The sequence below is a fragment of the Pseudoliparis swirei genome, chromosome 15 (genome assembly GCF_029220125.1).
Source record: "Pseudoliparis swirei isolate HS2019 ecotype Mariana Trench chromosome 15, NWPU_hadal_v1, whole genome shotgun sequence".
NCBI classification, from domain to species: Eukaryota; Metazoa; Chordata; class Actinopteri; order Perciformes; family Liparidae; genus Pseudoliparis; species Pseudoliparis swirei.
The window spans coordinates 19,821,795-19,837,992 of record NC_079402.1 but is presented as its reverse complement, the minus strand read 5'-3'; the positions used below and the strand labels follow the sequence as shown (position 1 = coordinate 19,837,992).

General features: G+C 41.5%; 3 protein-coding genes across 6 annotated transcripts in view; 2 read left to right on the top strand and 1 right to left on the bottom strand.

Annotated features, from left to right (window-relative positions):
* The first annotated feature begins 779 nt into the window (after positions 1-779).
* On the top strand, positions 780-6,676 carry cops4 (COP9 constitutive photomorphogenic homolog subunit 4 (Arabidopsis)). Of its 3 annotated transcripts, XM_056433046.1 has the most exons (11): positions 780-887; positions 2,150-2,229; positions 2,334-2,485; positions 2,590-2,693; positions 2,767-2,920; positions 3,041-3,191; positions 3,295-3,465; positions 4,159-4,218; positions 4,627-4,742; positions 5,377-5,461; positions 6,103-6,676. In XM_056433046.1, the coding sequence occupies exons 1-11, from the start codon at positions 814-816 to the stop codon at positions 6,234-6,236; spliced, it is 1,281 nt and encodes a 426-aa protein (XP_056289021.1). In that variant the 5' UTR covers positions 780-813; the 3' UTR covers positions 6,237-6,676. The 3 variants fall into 3 exon arrangements, with proteins under 3 accessions (XP_056289021.1, XP_056289022.1, XP_056289023.1); XM_056433047.1 differs by lacking the exon at positions 4,159-4,218; XM_056433048.1 differs by lacking the exon at positions 780-887 and having other exon boundaries at positions 2,150-2,225.
* Positions 6,677-7,345: 669 nt separating this feature from the next.
* plac8.2 (placenta associated 8, tandem duplicate 2) lies at positions 7,346-9,746 on the bottom strand. Of its 2 annotated transcripts, XM_056433050.1 has the most exons (5): positions 9,580-9,746; positions 9,394-9,487; positions 9,172-9,296; positions 8,077-8,185; positions 7,346-7,689 (listed from the first exon to the last, which is right to left on the bottom strand). In XM_056433050.1, exons 2-4 carry the CDS (start codon positions 9,476-9,478, stop codon positions 8,081-8,083), a joined length of 315 nt encoding a protein of 104 aa, XP_056289025.1. In that variant the 5' UTR covers positions 9,479-9,487; positions 9,580-9,746; the 3' UTR covers positions 7,346-7,689; positions 8,077-8,080. The 2 variants fall into 2 exon arrangements, with proteins under 2 accessions (XP_056289025.1, XP_056289024.1); XM_056433049.1 differs by having other exon boundaries at positions 9,394-9,746.
* Positions 9,747-12,708: 2,962 nt separating this feature from the next.
* Positions 12,709-16,198, top strand: part of adamts6 (ADAM metallopeptidase with thrombospondin type 1 motif, 6) — a 65,899-nt gene continuing 62,409 nt past the window's right edge. The window contains exons 1-3 of the mRNA XM_056432210.1: positions 12,709-12,885; positions 14,274-14,695; positions 14,809-15,203. Coding sequence (XP_056288185.1) covers positions 14,605-14,695; positions 14,809-15,203 — 486 coding nt within the window. The 5' untranslated portion in view covers positions 12,709-12,885; positions 14,274-14,604. The remainder of the gene's footprint in view (positions 12,886-14,273; positions 14,696-14,808; positions 15,204-16,198) is intronic.

Genomic DNA, 16,198 nt, shown 5'->3' with positions numbered 1-16,198 from the left:
ATGTACAACAAAACAAAAGCTAATAATAAGATGCGTTCCGAGTCTGCATTCCCAACACTCCCAGTTGCATATGATTATATATCAAAGACTGTACTTAGCTATAATGGTATTAGAGCCAAAAGCATCAACAGGTCACAGGAAAGGGACCATATGCATGCACAGTTGTCAGCTGACCCCCTGACAGTTTATCTTCCCCAACTTTACCACACATCACTAATCAATTGAGGACATGTTGAAGAATAATAATATCACGATTGAATGTGTTGCCTGGCCTTCAAATACATAAAGAATCCAAATGTACGAAACCAACTAAATAAAGAATGACTATCTCAGTGGCTTCCAGATCCCCTCAAGCTTTTGGCTGTGTTCAAACACACACACACATGTGTGTATACATTCCTTGTACTATTATTACCTTTAAGTATCAAGTGACATGACCGCCTACAAGAATCAGCTGCAGCCCCATGAACGATTTTCTTCAACAATAATCAAAGTATTGAAGTCAGATTTGGCTATCAGGCCCCTCTAAAACAAAGGCCCCCCATGGTGGAAAGTAACTAATTACATTGACTAATGTCCACTTTTGACATATTTGTCAGTACTTGTTGAGTATTTCCTTTAATGACATGATTCACATTGTTTGTTGTACTTCAAGTATTTGTACTATTAATTAAGTAAGATGTTGTATGCAGGACCTGTTGGTAGTCCGATGTCGTTTGGAGGACCAGAAGTCGCACTTCCGCCACAGACCGGAAGTCTCGATCCGCTCTTGGCAAACGGAGCCGCTGTCGTTGGTTCTTCGTCTCTGCAACAATGGCGACCGACGTGAGGCAGGAGCTCGCGCAGCTAATCAATTCAACTGGATCTCACAAAGATCTCGCTGCCAAGTACGTATCGCCGGTTATAAAGACGCACATAACCGAGTAATAGTTGACATATTTCCACGTTTAGAAAGCAAGCGACCGACCGAGCTAAGCTAACGTTAGCTGTCCAGCTACATTAGCCGAACACTCGGCGAGCTAGGTGACCGTTAACTGTGTATCCGTCTGTCAAAACACTTTATTTGACAGGTTGTCATTTAGTATGTGACTTCACGTTCATGGGACTTAAAAGTGGCGAGTGGTAACACTGAAGTCACTGTTATATTTACTCATATTAACGTCCAGCAGCGACTGTTTACGAGCTAGATTACTGGCTGAGAAGAACTGAACACATGCTCCAAACTTCTGCTTGACAGTATTGTTTGTTGTTTACATATCCATTTGTATTCCCATGTGAATAACGTACTTTAAAGCTTAACATTCATATATTTTCGACTTGTGTGACTATATACAAAATATATACAATTGTTACAATCTCAATCTGTTCCATGTTTTATTTATCAGCAGGGTTCGTACGGTCACGGAAAACCTGGAAAAGTCATGGAATTTTAAAATGGTCATTTCCAGACCTGGAAAAGACATGGAAAAAACTTAAATCATCAAAGTTTTGGAAAAGTCATGGAAATGTGTTATAATCGCATGTTCATTTACGCCGAGTTTGAAATAATTAATATATTTTTTCAAGAAAGACGCTCAAAATATAAGCCGGCGTACGCTCTCAATACGCCAAATTTTCTACATTTTTCACGTTTATACCGAGATTTCAGTTTGGTCATGGACATTTGGTTTAAAGTCCTGGAAAAGTCATGAAAAAGTCCTGGAAATCCATCGGTCAAAATGTGTAAGAACCCTGGTGTGTGTGTGTTGAGTTCTTTCTAAGAACTCAGAAATAACTTGGGCTTGATACGAAGAGATGTTTTTATTGCCCGATAGCTAAACGTCAAAATGGAAAAGTCATGGAAAAAACTTAAATCATCAAAGTTTTGGAAAAGTCATGGAAATGTGTTATAATCGCATGTACATTTACGCCGAGTTTGAAATAATTAATATATTTTTTAAAAGAAAGACGCTCAAAATATAAGCCGGCGTACGCTCTCGATACGCAACGTTTTCTAAATTCTTCATGTTTATACTGAGATTTCAGTTTGGTCGTGGAAATTTGGTTTAAAGTCCTGGAAATCCATCGGTCAAAATGTGTAAGAACCCTGTGTCGGTTGCATTGACCTCCTCTAAACAGTCTAGTTTCTAACCTGTAACATATTTTCTAGATATCGACAAATTCTGGAGAGGGCCATTCAGTTTACAGATGCAGAGCAGATGGATTCCTTGAGGGCATTTGTTGAAGCAAGTATGCAGTGCCAGTTTTCTTTTACACCGACACCATTCCTCCAAGCGTCGTCTAACATTTGGATGTAAACAGAATTTCTTGACTCATTATCTCTATCTTTCCAGTGGTCAACGAAAATGTCAGTCTCGTCATCTCGAGGCAGCTGCTCACTGATTTTTGCACACATCTGCCCAGCCTGCCTGATGCCACAGCGAAAGCCGTGTATCACTTCACGTTGGAGAAGATCCAGCCCAGGGTCATCTCCTTCGAGGAACAGGTGAATGCACTCGCTCTCCTGTAACTCCACCGGGTGATTCTTGTTCATTATTACGTCACTTAAACATCTGTGTTCTTATTGAAATGCATCATTATCGTCCTCAGGTAGCCTCAATCAGGCAGCACTTAGCAACCATTTATGAAAAGGAAGGCGACTGGAGGAATGCTGCACAGGTTTTAGTTGGTATTCCCCTGGAAACAGGACAGAAGTAAGATGGCTATTAACATAGAACTTTTGTGATATGTCCTGGTCGCTAAGTACCTGTTTTTCTTCCCCCATAGGCAATACAATGTTGACTATAAGTTGGATACATACCTGAAAATTGCCCGTCTCTACTTGGAGGATGATGACCCAGTGCAGGCGGAGGCATATATAAACAGAGCCTCTTTGCTTCAGAATGAGTCCTCTAATGAACAGCTGCAGATACACTACAAGGTACACTGATTATACCTGCGTTGCGGTTACCTTGTGCTTAAGTTAAAAGTTGTAGGGACTTTGTCATAAACAATGTATGTAGTTGCTTTGATCAGCGTTTAATGCCGATTTACTTCTCAGGTGTGCTATGCCAGAGTCCTCGACTTCAGGAGGAAGTTCATTGAGGCCGCACAAAGATACAACGAGCTGTCTTATAAGTCTATTGTCCATGAGACTGAACGTCTGGAGGCACTGAAACATGCCCTAAACTGCACCATACTGGCGTCTGCAGGTACCACCAAGACAAATGTGCTGAGGTCCACATTTTCAAAGATTGTCTAAGTTACAAACGTTATGTCTCAGACCCAAAAACTGTTTTTTCTTCTTTCTTTTAGGCCAGCAGCGTTCCCGTATGTTGGCCACTCTCTTTAAGGATGAGCGCTGTCAGCAACTGGCTGCCTACGGTATTCTGGAGAAGATGTACCTGGACCGTATTATCAGAGGAAACCAGCTGCAGGAGTTTGCTGCCATGCTGATGCCTCATCAGAAAGCCACCACAGGGGATGGTGAGTGGAGACAATTGGCTGGGTTTCCTTTTCCCACCATCTCTTCTTCAACTGATAGCTGTTATATTTACAGGGATGGCTGCATCACTTTTGAGTGCCATCCGGTGTGCTGTGCCTAGAACAACTACAGTACCTCACTGGATCTGATGTCGCATTTAACCACACAATAAGGAGGATGTTTTATGCAGTCACGGTCATTGTAAAAGCAGATATACTGTCAGTGACTGTTTCTGCTTTTATTTGCAGCGAGGTGCTCAGATTGAGCTTTTTGAAGTTTATTGTTTGTGAGCAAAAAACAAGTTCACTTCAGATGGTTCATCTGGTGAGTTGTGTTGGCCGCCTGTAGGCGGCGGTCTGTTACTGAGCAGTGACCTGGAAACAGTTCATATTTTAATTTTCAGTCATTTTGCATGTGAAAAAGCTTGAATCGGGACTGGGATTGATTTACGTCTCTGGGGAGAGTTTAGGGATTTTAACAAACGCCTGTGACTTTAATCGTGTATGTCGCACTTTGCTAATTCTTTACATCCACTGACTGTTTTTCAGTAAACTGTCCGGTCCTCTTGTAAGTTAAATCCCCTCTGGAGTGACGTCTTTGTACATTAAAAAAAGATCTCCGGGTTTTTATTTTTTTCTATCCTCCAATTGGCTCATTGTGAAATTAAAACGTAACTGTTTTTGCTAATCTGATAGATGGAAACACCAACATATCGCCTTTATTGGATACCAATATGACAACAGAAAAAATGAAAGGTATTGGAAGAGCAGGTGCTCAACAAATGTGCTGTAGTAATAAATTACATGTGCTAGTGCTGGTTTTCTCTTTTGAGCCCATTGTAACCATTTCAAACATTAAAAGCATGCCAAATTGGTTATTAGCAATCACTGTTTGCAACGTACTCCTCGATCTACACAGAACTATCACTATACTTTCATACTGAAGAAAACTTACAAATATGATTATCAGGCAGGTTGTGGAGTTATGAGACGTTTCTACCTCTTGATTTCTCCTTTGATTTATGGACATTAATTGCTGCCGGACATCAGAGATAATGATATCCTGGTTAAGTTTAAGTCACGCCAAATGATGTATGTATGTTTCAATCCGCCCGTCGGTCTGTGAGCTTCGCAATGTAAGCGTTGTGTGTTTTTCTCTTGCAGGCTCCAGCATCCTCGACCGAGCTGTGATCGAACACAACCTCCTCTCCGCTAGCAAACTCTACAACAACATCACGTTTGAAGAGCTAGGAGCACTTTTAGAAATCCCCCCAGCAAAGGTGAGACATCACTACGATTAGCTTTTATGTCCTGGCCGTTTTGACAAAATCTTTATGAAACTGTAAGTAAATTTAAAAAAAAATATTGAGCTCTAGACATTTAAATAGTTTGCTGCCGCTGTTCACAGAATGAACATTTTACCAGTGGTCGACCAGCTGTTAATCTCTGCAGATGTTGTCAGTAAAATGTATTTCACATTTGTATATTAATTTGTGATGTATTTAAACACATTGTAGAATATCTTTTTTAAAATATTTTTTTATTTTTAAATATTTGTAGAATATTGTAAACCCTAAAACATAAGTATTGTGTCGTGAGATTATTACTTTCAGAAACTTAAATTAACTTTTTTTGTTTTAACATTTATTTTTTTAATGTATTAATTTTTTTAAACCGTGTTTTTAAAAGCGCGCTTGTAAAAAAGAATGCCTAAAGCAATGAATAATTCTAGTCCTCTTCAGTATTAATGGGAAATAAAGTAATAGCTCTATAACTGATATTTCTATTCACCTTTGTTTAAAACACTTTTCTACTTTTACTAAATATCCTTTTTTCTGAACAAATATTATTTGCGTAGCCTTTTATTTTCCACGATGTTTACTGAGATTTCTTCGTTGCTTTGTTTGTCTTTAGGCCGAGAAAATAGCTTCCCAGATGATCACCGAAGGACGCATGAACGGCTTCATCGACCAGATAGACAGCATCGTACACTTTGAGAGTGAGTTGACCGTCGGCTGTTCTCAAATGTCAAAGATGGAACTTCTCCGTTCGTTTATTTGTGCAACAGTATTCCAGTATTTTTTAATTTAAAGTAACCATTAGAATCCATTAAATTCTACTTGCATTGTAGGGCTGCACTTAATGCCTATTTAAATTTTTTTTTTTGCATTCAAGGCTTTAAATTGTTTTCAAATAAAATTTCTAATGTCATCACCTTTTATTAAAGTCCTCAATTTGAATTAAGTCATTCATTTATTAAAATTACTTTTCTTTTTTTCTAGAATCAACTTTTTTTATGAAGACATTTTTTTTTTTAATAGGGCGACTGTGGGTCAGTGGTTAGCAGGTCTGTCTTTCAATCGGGGGGGTGGGGGGTTGGTGGTTCAATCCCCACCCTAATCGATGTGTCCTTGAGCAAGACACTTAACCCTGAGTCGCTCGCTGTAGCTGCGTCTACAGTGTATGAATGTAACATGATTGTAAATGTAATGTATTGAATACTCATCAGTTTCCCCATGAACGACTAGAAATGGCATAAAGCGCCATCATGGCTTTGAACCTGTAGATTTGTTGTTAAAACCTCATGAAATCCCAAATATGAAATTCTTTTTCCCCTCTTCTTCTTCTCGTCTCCGGCAGCGCGTGAAGCCCTTCCGACCTGGGACAAACAGATCCAGTCTCTGTGTTTCCAGGTCAACAACCTCCTAGAAAAGATCCGCTCGGTCGCTCCGGAGTGGGCGGCCCAGGCCATGGAGACCCAGATGACCCAGTAAACGCCCCCAACACGGTTCCCTCCTCAGTCTGTCTTAAAGTGTCGTCTTCCTGCTCCAAAAAACACGTCACCATCACTTGTTTGACTTTTTCATAGAACTCTTTATTACTTTTGTCCACAAGGGAAAATAGTTCAATGTTTCTCTCTATTTCGGATCTGTCATAGATGTATCGACCGAAGGACGACCGTGTAACGTTTGGATGACTTCCCGTTATTGAACTGGCATGTTAAACGTTTGGGTGTGATTATTCAGATATTTGACATGTAATGGGGTCAAAAAGAAGGGAGGGAAGGAGGCTTCTGCCTTCCTACACATTCTCCTGTTTTTTTAAACATGACACAATGACACAGAAACATCTGTCAAGTGGTTCTTCATCATGTAAAAATACATTCTCGGTCGATTCTTCTGAATTTCTGAATTAAATTCTAAGCGGAGATTTGTCCAGCGTCTCGGTCGAGTGATTTTAGTTTATTTTCTAATTCATTCAAATGTTTTCTAATTTTAATCAACATTCATAAAGTTTTGAAATGACCAAAACCTTTTCTATAAATCAATATTTACTTTTGAAACATTTGAAATCTCATAACACCGCTGTAAAGAATGAGGCTAAAGTATAATTAACACTTTTCCCTGAAGACACCGAAACCAAAAGTATTTTTTCTTTGGACGAGTCAAATCTAGTTTATTCCTCTCAAATCTTTTGGAGGAAACTGCAGTTCATTCTTTCGTTTGTTTGAGCTAAAAAGGTTTAATTTGAGTCTCGGTAATCCCATCTTTCTTCAAACGAGACGTCAACACAAAATATTTAAAGTAAAGAGTTTTTTTGGCTCCGTGGCGCTTTGAGCTAAATGCTCACGACAGCGTGCTAACATGCTAGTTGAACTGTTAGTGTGCACACATTTACTAACTACCACCACACACTAACAGCTGAGGCTGATGTTATTGTTGTTTTCAGTTATATTTTATATCACTAGACATATTTGTCCAAATGTGCTGTTGAAATATTTCAGAAAAGAAAATTAACTCCAGGTTTAATCACCTCGATGCTGTTGTGATTATATTAAACACACGTGAAGACACAAAACAAAGGAAACAAGGCGCAACCTCGATTTAATTAAAATTAAGAGTTTTATTTTGTTCAAGAACACCTTTAATGACACTCAACCCACATCCTGTCAACTGGCACATCAGATGACCATTTTTATTATATAACCCAAGCAGTAAATCCTGATGCTGTTTTCCACTCTCAGGGAGTGTCCCAGGTTTATGTCCCTTCCCTCAGAAGATTAAAGTTTATTGTCATTTTACAGCACCGCTAATGGCCACGTCATCTGGAATACCTTTATTCACATCCTAATCAGAGAGAGAGAGAGAGATTGGGCTAAATGCACAAATGCTTCAGTGGGAACAGCGATCCAGTAAATGTACAACTTGTCTGGTGTTTTGACAAAATCTAGAAGGAATGAAGGAGACAAGGAATTAAATTAATGTCTGGAGCTCCAGTGATATATCATGACACGATATATATATATATATATATTTATTTATTTCTAATACATGTATTTATATATTTATATATATACATTTATATTTATATTTAATTACATATATTTATATATTAATTTATATATATTAATATATATTTAATATACATATATTTGTATATCAATATATTAATATCAATAAATATTTAATACATATATCAATATATTTATTAATATATATATTTTAATACATATATATTTGAAATACATATCTAAAAATATATATATATATTAATCAAATTTTATATATAGATATATATCTATATATAGATATATATAATTATGTATTTTCTTACCTATTTAGAAGATGCCTTGCTTCTTCCTGAGGTCGATATCTCTCTTCAGCTGGCAGACGGCACAGATCGAGCAGTAATAGACCGCCATGAAGTCACTGCACAGTGACCCCTGGGAACACAAGGATTAGATGTGCTGCATTTTGTACCTGTGTTGTCTGATGCTTTTGTGCACATACAGTCCCACTTCAAAAACAAAAGGATCGTATGATTCAAGTTGAACCATGACGTGAAGACTGTGTCTCCAGAGCCGCCGTTTGGTTTGTCCGTTCTGGGCGACTAGAAACATGCAGTTTAATTAACGGCTCATACTGAAGTGACCAAAAACACAACTGTTTTTATTTTGATGCTGATTATACGCTCTAAAAAAATATTTTCTTCCAATACTTCCCCTTAAATGCTACTCCGGCCCTTTTAATACTGTATCTCTCTTCCTCTTCAGGCCTCTAAACACGTTACAACAAGACCAGGAATTACAATGTTGTCCTAGTTTTATTACCCTGGTTTAATATTTCACAGCAATCCTAAATGTCCTTTTGTGGCTCATAAATAAAAGCCCATAGGTGTGGCTCCTTTGTGATGTACCCGACTAAAAGAGGGCATTACCTTCATTGAGATAACAAGGAAACCTGTAAAACTATCTCATATTCTACATATAAGCAAAGATGAGAGAAAAGTTTGGAAAGAAGCTTTATTTCCTCAACCGCCCCCTGATATTTATCTGGTGACCCTTCAGGGGGTCCCAACCCCTAGTTTGGATACCTGTACCTGTACAGCAACAGTATATAAAGTAGTTTAAACTTGCAGAATACACTGAGTATTTTAACTTTTGATACATTATGCTGATCATTGTTTTACTGAAGTAGGAGTTTGAATTAAGGACTTTTACTCCAAATGAAGTATTTGAACGTTGTCATAAATCTACTTTTTTATAAGTATCGGAGTACTTCCTCCACCGCTGCACAAGTCACCTGCACAGCTTTGTTCAGGAGGACAAAACACTTATTGTGTACCTGTACACATGTAATAACAATGTAATAACAATGAAATCACCATCAAAACAACCGCAACTTGACACAATGAGGGAGTTTCACTCACGTTGATGTTGTACTTGGTCCTGTAGACACCGCGGATGGCAGTGCTCATACCGCACAGGCAGCACTCGTCCATGTCGCTGGCGATGGAGCAGCCGAGACACGGGTAGCAGAACAGGCCGTAGCAGCCTGTGTGTGTGTGGGAGGTGTGTGTGAATACTTAGTTGACAGCTTCTGAGCAAACCGTGTGTGTGTGTGTGTGTGTGCGTGGGGTGGAGGTGCTCACAGGTTCCACAGTCGTCGCAGAAGTCACACAGGCCGGTCTGGAACTCGGAGGGCGCGTAGCGGCCCGGTTGGTTGGTCACGGCCATGATGGGGATCTGCCGGTGGAGAAAGAGTTCGCTGTGACTCCCGTTAACAGAGGTGGTAACGACACGCTGCACCTCCTTCCGGGAGGTAAATTAAATCTTACCGGACGGTTGAGGGGCCGGAGAGACGGGAAGAGGCTCCTGGACGACAGGTGGAGGGCGGAGGCGGCGCTGAGTCTTTATAGCCGGTCACCTGGACCGGTGACTTCAGGGTGGGGATGGGCTTGCCGCGCCATAAAGCTTTCCACCGCATTCCATTCTTCTCTTTACACAGCAGGGAGCATACGGAAACCAATGGATCCTCCGGGTTTATTTCTCTCTAAATGAGGATTAAAATCCAATCTATATTCATACTTTTATCAATAGCATCTGAAATGGTATTAATGTCATGTTTTTAATTATTCGTCAGTCAAATTCAGGATCAAATGATTATCCTGTTTTTTATTATTCATTATTTATGGACGGTAGCCGGATCAAAGGTCCGATCAGATTGAAATACATCTATTGGCCGGCGTGGTTTCCACATACAATGAATTTGACTCTGTAAAGGTGTATAACAATAAACAGACGTAGAATAAAACAATAAAATAACAAAAGAAATTATACGACAATGACTATCGATATATTCAGAGCAGCAAAATGCTTTTATGTCTTTCACAGTGCAGCTGACTTTTAACCAGGGATTATTTTTACTGCAAATATCTTTAACTATTGAGGATTAAATGTTATTAAAAATACACATTAAACAATTAAATTTTTGTAATTGCATTGCTGAAATCTGAAATGTTTGTCCAGTTCAATGCCATGAACTACTTCAGCACTTGTGGATTTAAATATGGCAATTTTTTCTTGTACTTCAGAGGTAAAATATCTTACTTTTTACGGTCGTCGGCAGTTACTTTACCAATAATGAGCATGAACAATAAAAAGTAAATTAAACCACCTTATTTATATAAAATAGATTAAATCAGCTACATCTCGACAAACTACAACATTAAAATGCTGCTTACACATGAATAAATAATAGATGATATAATCCATAACAATAAAACCCATATAGAGCAATTTATCCTCCAGAATGAGAACTTTTCCTTCAATAGCTAATAATACTTTTTACAGAGTGGTATTTGTAATATTTCTGCTAGTGAACATAGTTGTAGAGTCACACATCTTCTTGAGTAAAGAAGATGTCTGACTCTACAACTGTCAATACTCTTGACTAATGTATGGGCAATGGTTGCACTTATCTCTTGTAATAAACGTGGAGGTGACACTCCTTGGCCTCAAACTCCTCAAACTGTATTGCCACCAATCGGAAATTGAGTGACATTTTGAGGGAACAAACTGCACTTCTCCACACGATTAAACATAATTGAGTCATTATAGGAACCGGTTAGTCTTGTAAAAATCAGTAAAGAAAACACTCCTTAATTCTTCTTTTTTGTGTGTTATCCCTGCCATGCCGCTTCCAGACACACGGGGGCGCTGCTTCTCGCCGACTGCCCGTCTCCTTCCGAGGCCGTGCAGGAGAGCTTGGTAATGACAACCTGCCTGTAATGACAGAGGCTGCTACATAATGAGCAGCTGTGACTGGAACTCCAGAATAGGCATGATTTTCAATTTCCTCCAGACTAAAGATAGACGAGAGGCTAAATTACACCAAAGTACACGGAGGCTGCCCTCCAGATCCAGTCACCCTTTTCAACCTAAACACGTGTTGGTTATCATACATATTAAAAGGACCTGGAACTAAACGTCTTTGTGTTTGCATCAGGATGCTTTGGGGTTCAATTTAAAACAAGACTTGTTCCAACAGAATGTCATCATGTGTTATTTTCTTTTTCTTCCCGGATGCTTCTTCCTTGTTGATATTTGTGGTTGCCGGGAGATCCTCCGCTGTGTGATATCACCATCTTCTGTTCGGATTCATACCTGCAGGGAGTGGCTTGTGCTGCGCACGTGTACTTTAGTGAATACTTCCATTTCATTTACTTCTAAGATTTTACTTCCAAAATATGATAAGCTAGTTCAAATGAGCACATTGTAGACTAGCACACAGCTTGATGAGTTCTTTTACTTTTCATATTGAAGTATTTATTGTTCACTCGTGGAAGAAGTACTCAGATCCTTTAGTGAGGAAAAAGTATAAGTATGTCAAAGTTACTACAAGTAATTGACTTGAATTCAAAGTGATAGTTCATCAGTAAAAGTACACACGATCTATAATCGGAAGGTATTTGTATCGAGAGTAAAAGTACTTATCGACACTTAGCTAGTTTAGTCCAGTGGTGGAAAGTAACTAAGTACATTTGTATTAACTTCTTTACTTAAGTACACATTTGAGGTACTTTATACCCAACCTCATGATTTTTACTTCACTACAGTTATACTCCAAAATAAAATGTTACACATAAAATACTACTTTTTTTATAGAATATGATGTATTTCTATATATTAAACTACCCAACGGTATTATAATTATGTAATATATACCAATTAAAACTTGATGCATCAGTAATAATAACTGGGAATGTTGTTTCAGTACTCTTTCTTCTCGTAGCTTTTTAAGTACATTTGGCTGATAATACTTTTCAGTATTACTTGTGAAGAAGGTATTTTCACACATATTATACTTTTACAATGTAAACAATCTTGATCTGCAGCTGTAAAATACCTGGAGCGGAGTAAAAAAAGTACATAATTGTCCTCAGTAGAAGTATAAAGTAGCAGACAATGGTACATGCCTGTAAAGTGAAGCAGCAGTGCCGGGCTTAACATGATGCTGCAGAGATAAATGACTTTAATGGAGTATTTAAACAAAGTGGTGCTTTAACCGGATGATGTGAGGGTCAAACCCCTCCACTTTCCTTATTAGTGCTCTGCTGCCGTGTGTGTGTGTGTGTGTGTTATTCTGGGACATGCGCACAGCTGATGGAGGAGAGGCACACATCTGCCCCCCCCCCTCCCCCCCGCTGCGACCTCAACTCACGTTTCTGTGAAGCCACCGGGCGAGAACGCAACGATTATAAAGGCGTCTGAGGATAGACCCCTTCTCTGCTGGAGGAGATCCAAAGGCGCGCGTGTGCGTGTGTGTGCGTGCGCGCACGTGCGTGTGAGTGAGTGAGAGACAGTGTCTGTGGGAGAGAAAAAAGAAAGGGGGGGGGGGGGGTTGAGGGACGCTCAGAATGGCAGAGCCCGAAAGGAGATGAAAGGAGGAGAGCAGCAACGGAACTTTAGAGCTGCAGAAGCGGTTTTTGTGTGTGTCCTGAGCTCCCTCTCCCTCTCCCTCTCTCTCTCTCTCTACCCCCCCCTCTCTCTCTCTCTTTCCCTCTCTCCCTCCCTGCACAGTTGGACCCGGAGCTGCCGGTGGAGATGAGCGTGGTGACTCTCGTGTTAACACTCCGCGTCCGGTGAGAACGGGACGGTTATCTCTCTCGTTCTCCGTTTTCTGTCGGAACGGATTTCCCGTTTTTCAACTTTTTTTTTTTTTTTTCCTCTCAGGGGAGCACCACTTCTTTTGTAAAATATATATATATATACATATATATACGAGGGATTTGCGTGGAAAAAGTTCCACTTCAGGAAACATTTACGCACTGGATCCACGTGTAGCCGCGCTGCAGGTCCACATCTGCAGGTCGACATAACTCGTCACGCCTTTATTTTTATTTTGTATTTATTATTTTGGTGTTTGCAGCATGTCAGGTGGTTTATTCACACGTCCAGACTCTCCTCGGGGGGGTTGTGTGTTTGAGGTACCGGTGTAATAATGCACGCGGGCCGGCTGCCAACTGTCTGGGTCAGAGTGGCCAAGTAAGTAGCGCTGTCTGTGCGGAGGGCTGCAGCCCGGAGAAAACACACACGCACGCACGCACACACGCACGCACATGCACGCGCGTCTCCTTAAAGTTCGCTATCCGTGTGCTCGGAGACAACTTTCTCTGCACGTCGTTGGTTCCTCTTCACCGGGACCGCCGCGCGCGCCGCGCGGTTGTTTATAAGTCGTCTGGTTTGCACGCGCCGGCTGCCGCACGTGCACGAGAATGCCATCACCGTCGACTCGGTTGTTTCGGTGCAATCCCCGCTGTGTGCACGGTCGTTAAACTGTCAGCTCCTTATTGAATTAATAACGTGCACGTGGCGACAAATGTGGCTTGAAATCCGAGTTGTTCCCGACGATGCAACCACACCGTAAAGCTTCATTATGGGATGTTTAACTCGGTATCAGATGTTCATTCATTCGCCACCTTCAGCTGCTGGCTATTGGATATCAATCTGCTGGGATTAGTCCCCTAATCGATCAAGAGAAGATCGATCGATTATGGGTTGCAGTTCATCTTTCTGGCTCTGGATTTAGAAATGTGAAGGTATGAGCTGGTTGGTTTATTTCATTTTTTATTGAATATCTGTGTTTTGGGACCTTTGGTCGGTGTTAAAAAAGCAATTTGAAGACGTTTAGTAGATAAACCGATTCATCGTTGAAGAGATGATCATCTTTAATGAGTATTTTCATTATTTGTTCATCTGTGATTCAACTAATTGTTTGCTATCTAAAAAAGCAGAACATCGTGGAAAAAGCTGGCAACTTAAAATTGCTGAATCTACAAAAAAATATTCAATTTAAAATGAAATAAAACCAACAACAAAGCAGCATATCGTCACATTTCTACTGAAATAAAATGACCAAAATGATCAATTAGTTGTGAGAATGGTTGCAGATGAAATGAATGGACTGGTGGTGTCAGGACCAACACCAAAGTGGCGGATCATTGAACCTTCCGGTGGGTTTCCTTCACAGGAATGCAGATGGATCGGTCGAGACGAGCTTCCAACATAGAGCTTCCCGTTCCGGAGTTGCACCTGAGAGACGACTGTGCGTCTGATGGATTACACGCCGTTTCCTGCGAGCTGCTGACATGAACCCAGAGGCCAGTGAGACGCGGAGGCGCTCGCCATCGGGAGGAATCTGAGACCCTGGGTGAGCCCCGCCAGCACGACGACAGCATTCAGTGAAGTGAGGAGGAGAACCCGTGGACTTGTTATGGTGCGGCATCGGACCCGCCGCACGCTCCTCACCCGTTTGTAGCGCCCCCTACCCTCCACCCCATGTCACACGTCTTCGGCGAATTATGGAGATTTTGTGGAAGACGCTGACTTGGACACTGAGCCTGGTGGTGATGGCGGCTTCTGAATTTCAAAGACTTTCACACAACTCTCAAGGTATGACGCGGTGTAGGTGGACATTGCAATGCTCATCATCATCATCATCATCACGCTCTCCTCCTCTTCTTCTTCTTCTTCTTTCCCTTCTTCTCCTGCTTCTCCTGTAAAAGAGGAGTTCCTGTCCTACCTGCAGCACTACCAGGTGACGGTCCCGGTGCGGGTGGACGAGAGCGGGGAGTTCCTGAGCTACACTGTGAAGCACCACCGGCCGGGCCGGCGGAGACGCGGGCCGACGGACCCCGCGGTGGGGCAGCTGCCCGCCTTGGACCCGGACCCCCAGCCTCCGCAGCCCCGGCTGTTCTACAGGCTGTCGGCCTACGGAAAGCACTTTCACCTGAACCTGACGCTGAAACCCCACCTGGTGTCCAAACATTTCACCGTGGAGTACTGGGGGAGGGACGGCCTGGAGTGGCGGCACAACGCGGTCGACAACTGCCACTACGTCGGATTCCTGCGAAATCGGCAGAGCACGACCCGAGTGGCGCTCAGCAACTGCAAGGGCCTGGTGAGCAAAACAAGAAAAGAAAAGAAAAAATAACCCTCTGTTCTCCTCTTAACTTCTGAGCCACAAAACGTTCGCGCCGCTGACCTCAAACAAACGCCCCTCTCCCCCCTCCCCTCCCCAATACCAATGCCAGATAACTAATATATAAACCCGAGCTCGCGCTGCTCTCATGGCAGCCAATCTTTCAGACGCGGTGCCAAAGGATTAGACCAATTGTAGTTTGCTGAACAGAATCTTGGCTTCCTTCCACTTGGCAACGCCGAGTCTCCGCAGGCAGCTCGGAGCGAGGCGACGCTCGCGGAGGAAAAACCATCTTGGCGATCTGTTAGCGAAGAGCGTTTTGAATAACACGCGTTTTTTTTTAAGGGGCCTCGGCGGCGGAGATCACATTTGATCCCTTTTTTTGCGATCTGTTGAATAACATAGGTATTACTTCCTGAGCAGCACTAACAAGGCGTCTAATTATGCCGTCTCGGCTTTTTCGTCCTCGGGCGTCCGTCCACAGACTGTGTGACTGTCCAGCTTCTCTCCTGCTAATCAAGGCCGCTGGAAGACGTTTTAATGGCTGCAATGCTTCAAAATAACTCTCAAGAAGGAAAAATAAATAGGCCCTGCTTCTTATTGGCAAATTTAATCATGTGGAGAAAAAAGTATTGTATTGCCAAATGTGTTGGCGAGGCCCACACAGAGTATCATAAATTGAATGAGCGTTTTTTCTTCTTCTTCTTCTAAAAGGCACCAAAAATGGACAAAACTGTGTCTGTTGCTTTTTAATGTAATCAGCTGTCTGGACGGTTGGAAGATCTCTGACGTCACACGCTCATCCAATTGTGTTTCCGTGTGCAGCGGTGTGATGTGTGGCTAATTGTTTGTGTCGTCAGGGTTAACGGAGCCAAGTGGGTGTTTTCCACCAACTCTCCGAGAAGGATTTCTCTCTCTGTTTCTGCTCTGCAGGGGGCCAGAGAACAATGTTTTCACGAAACTGATTGTTGTCG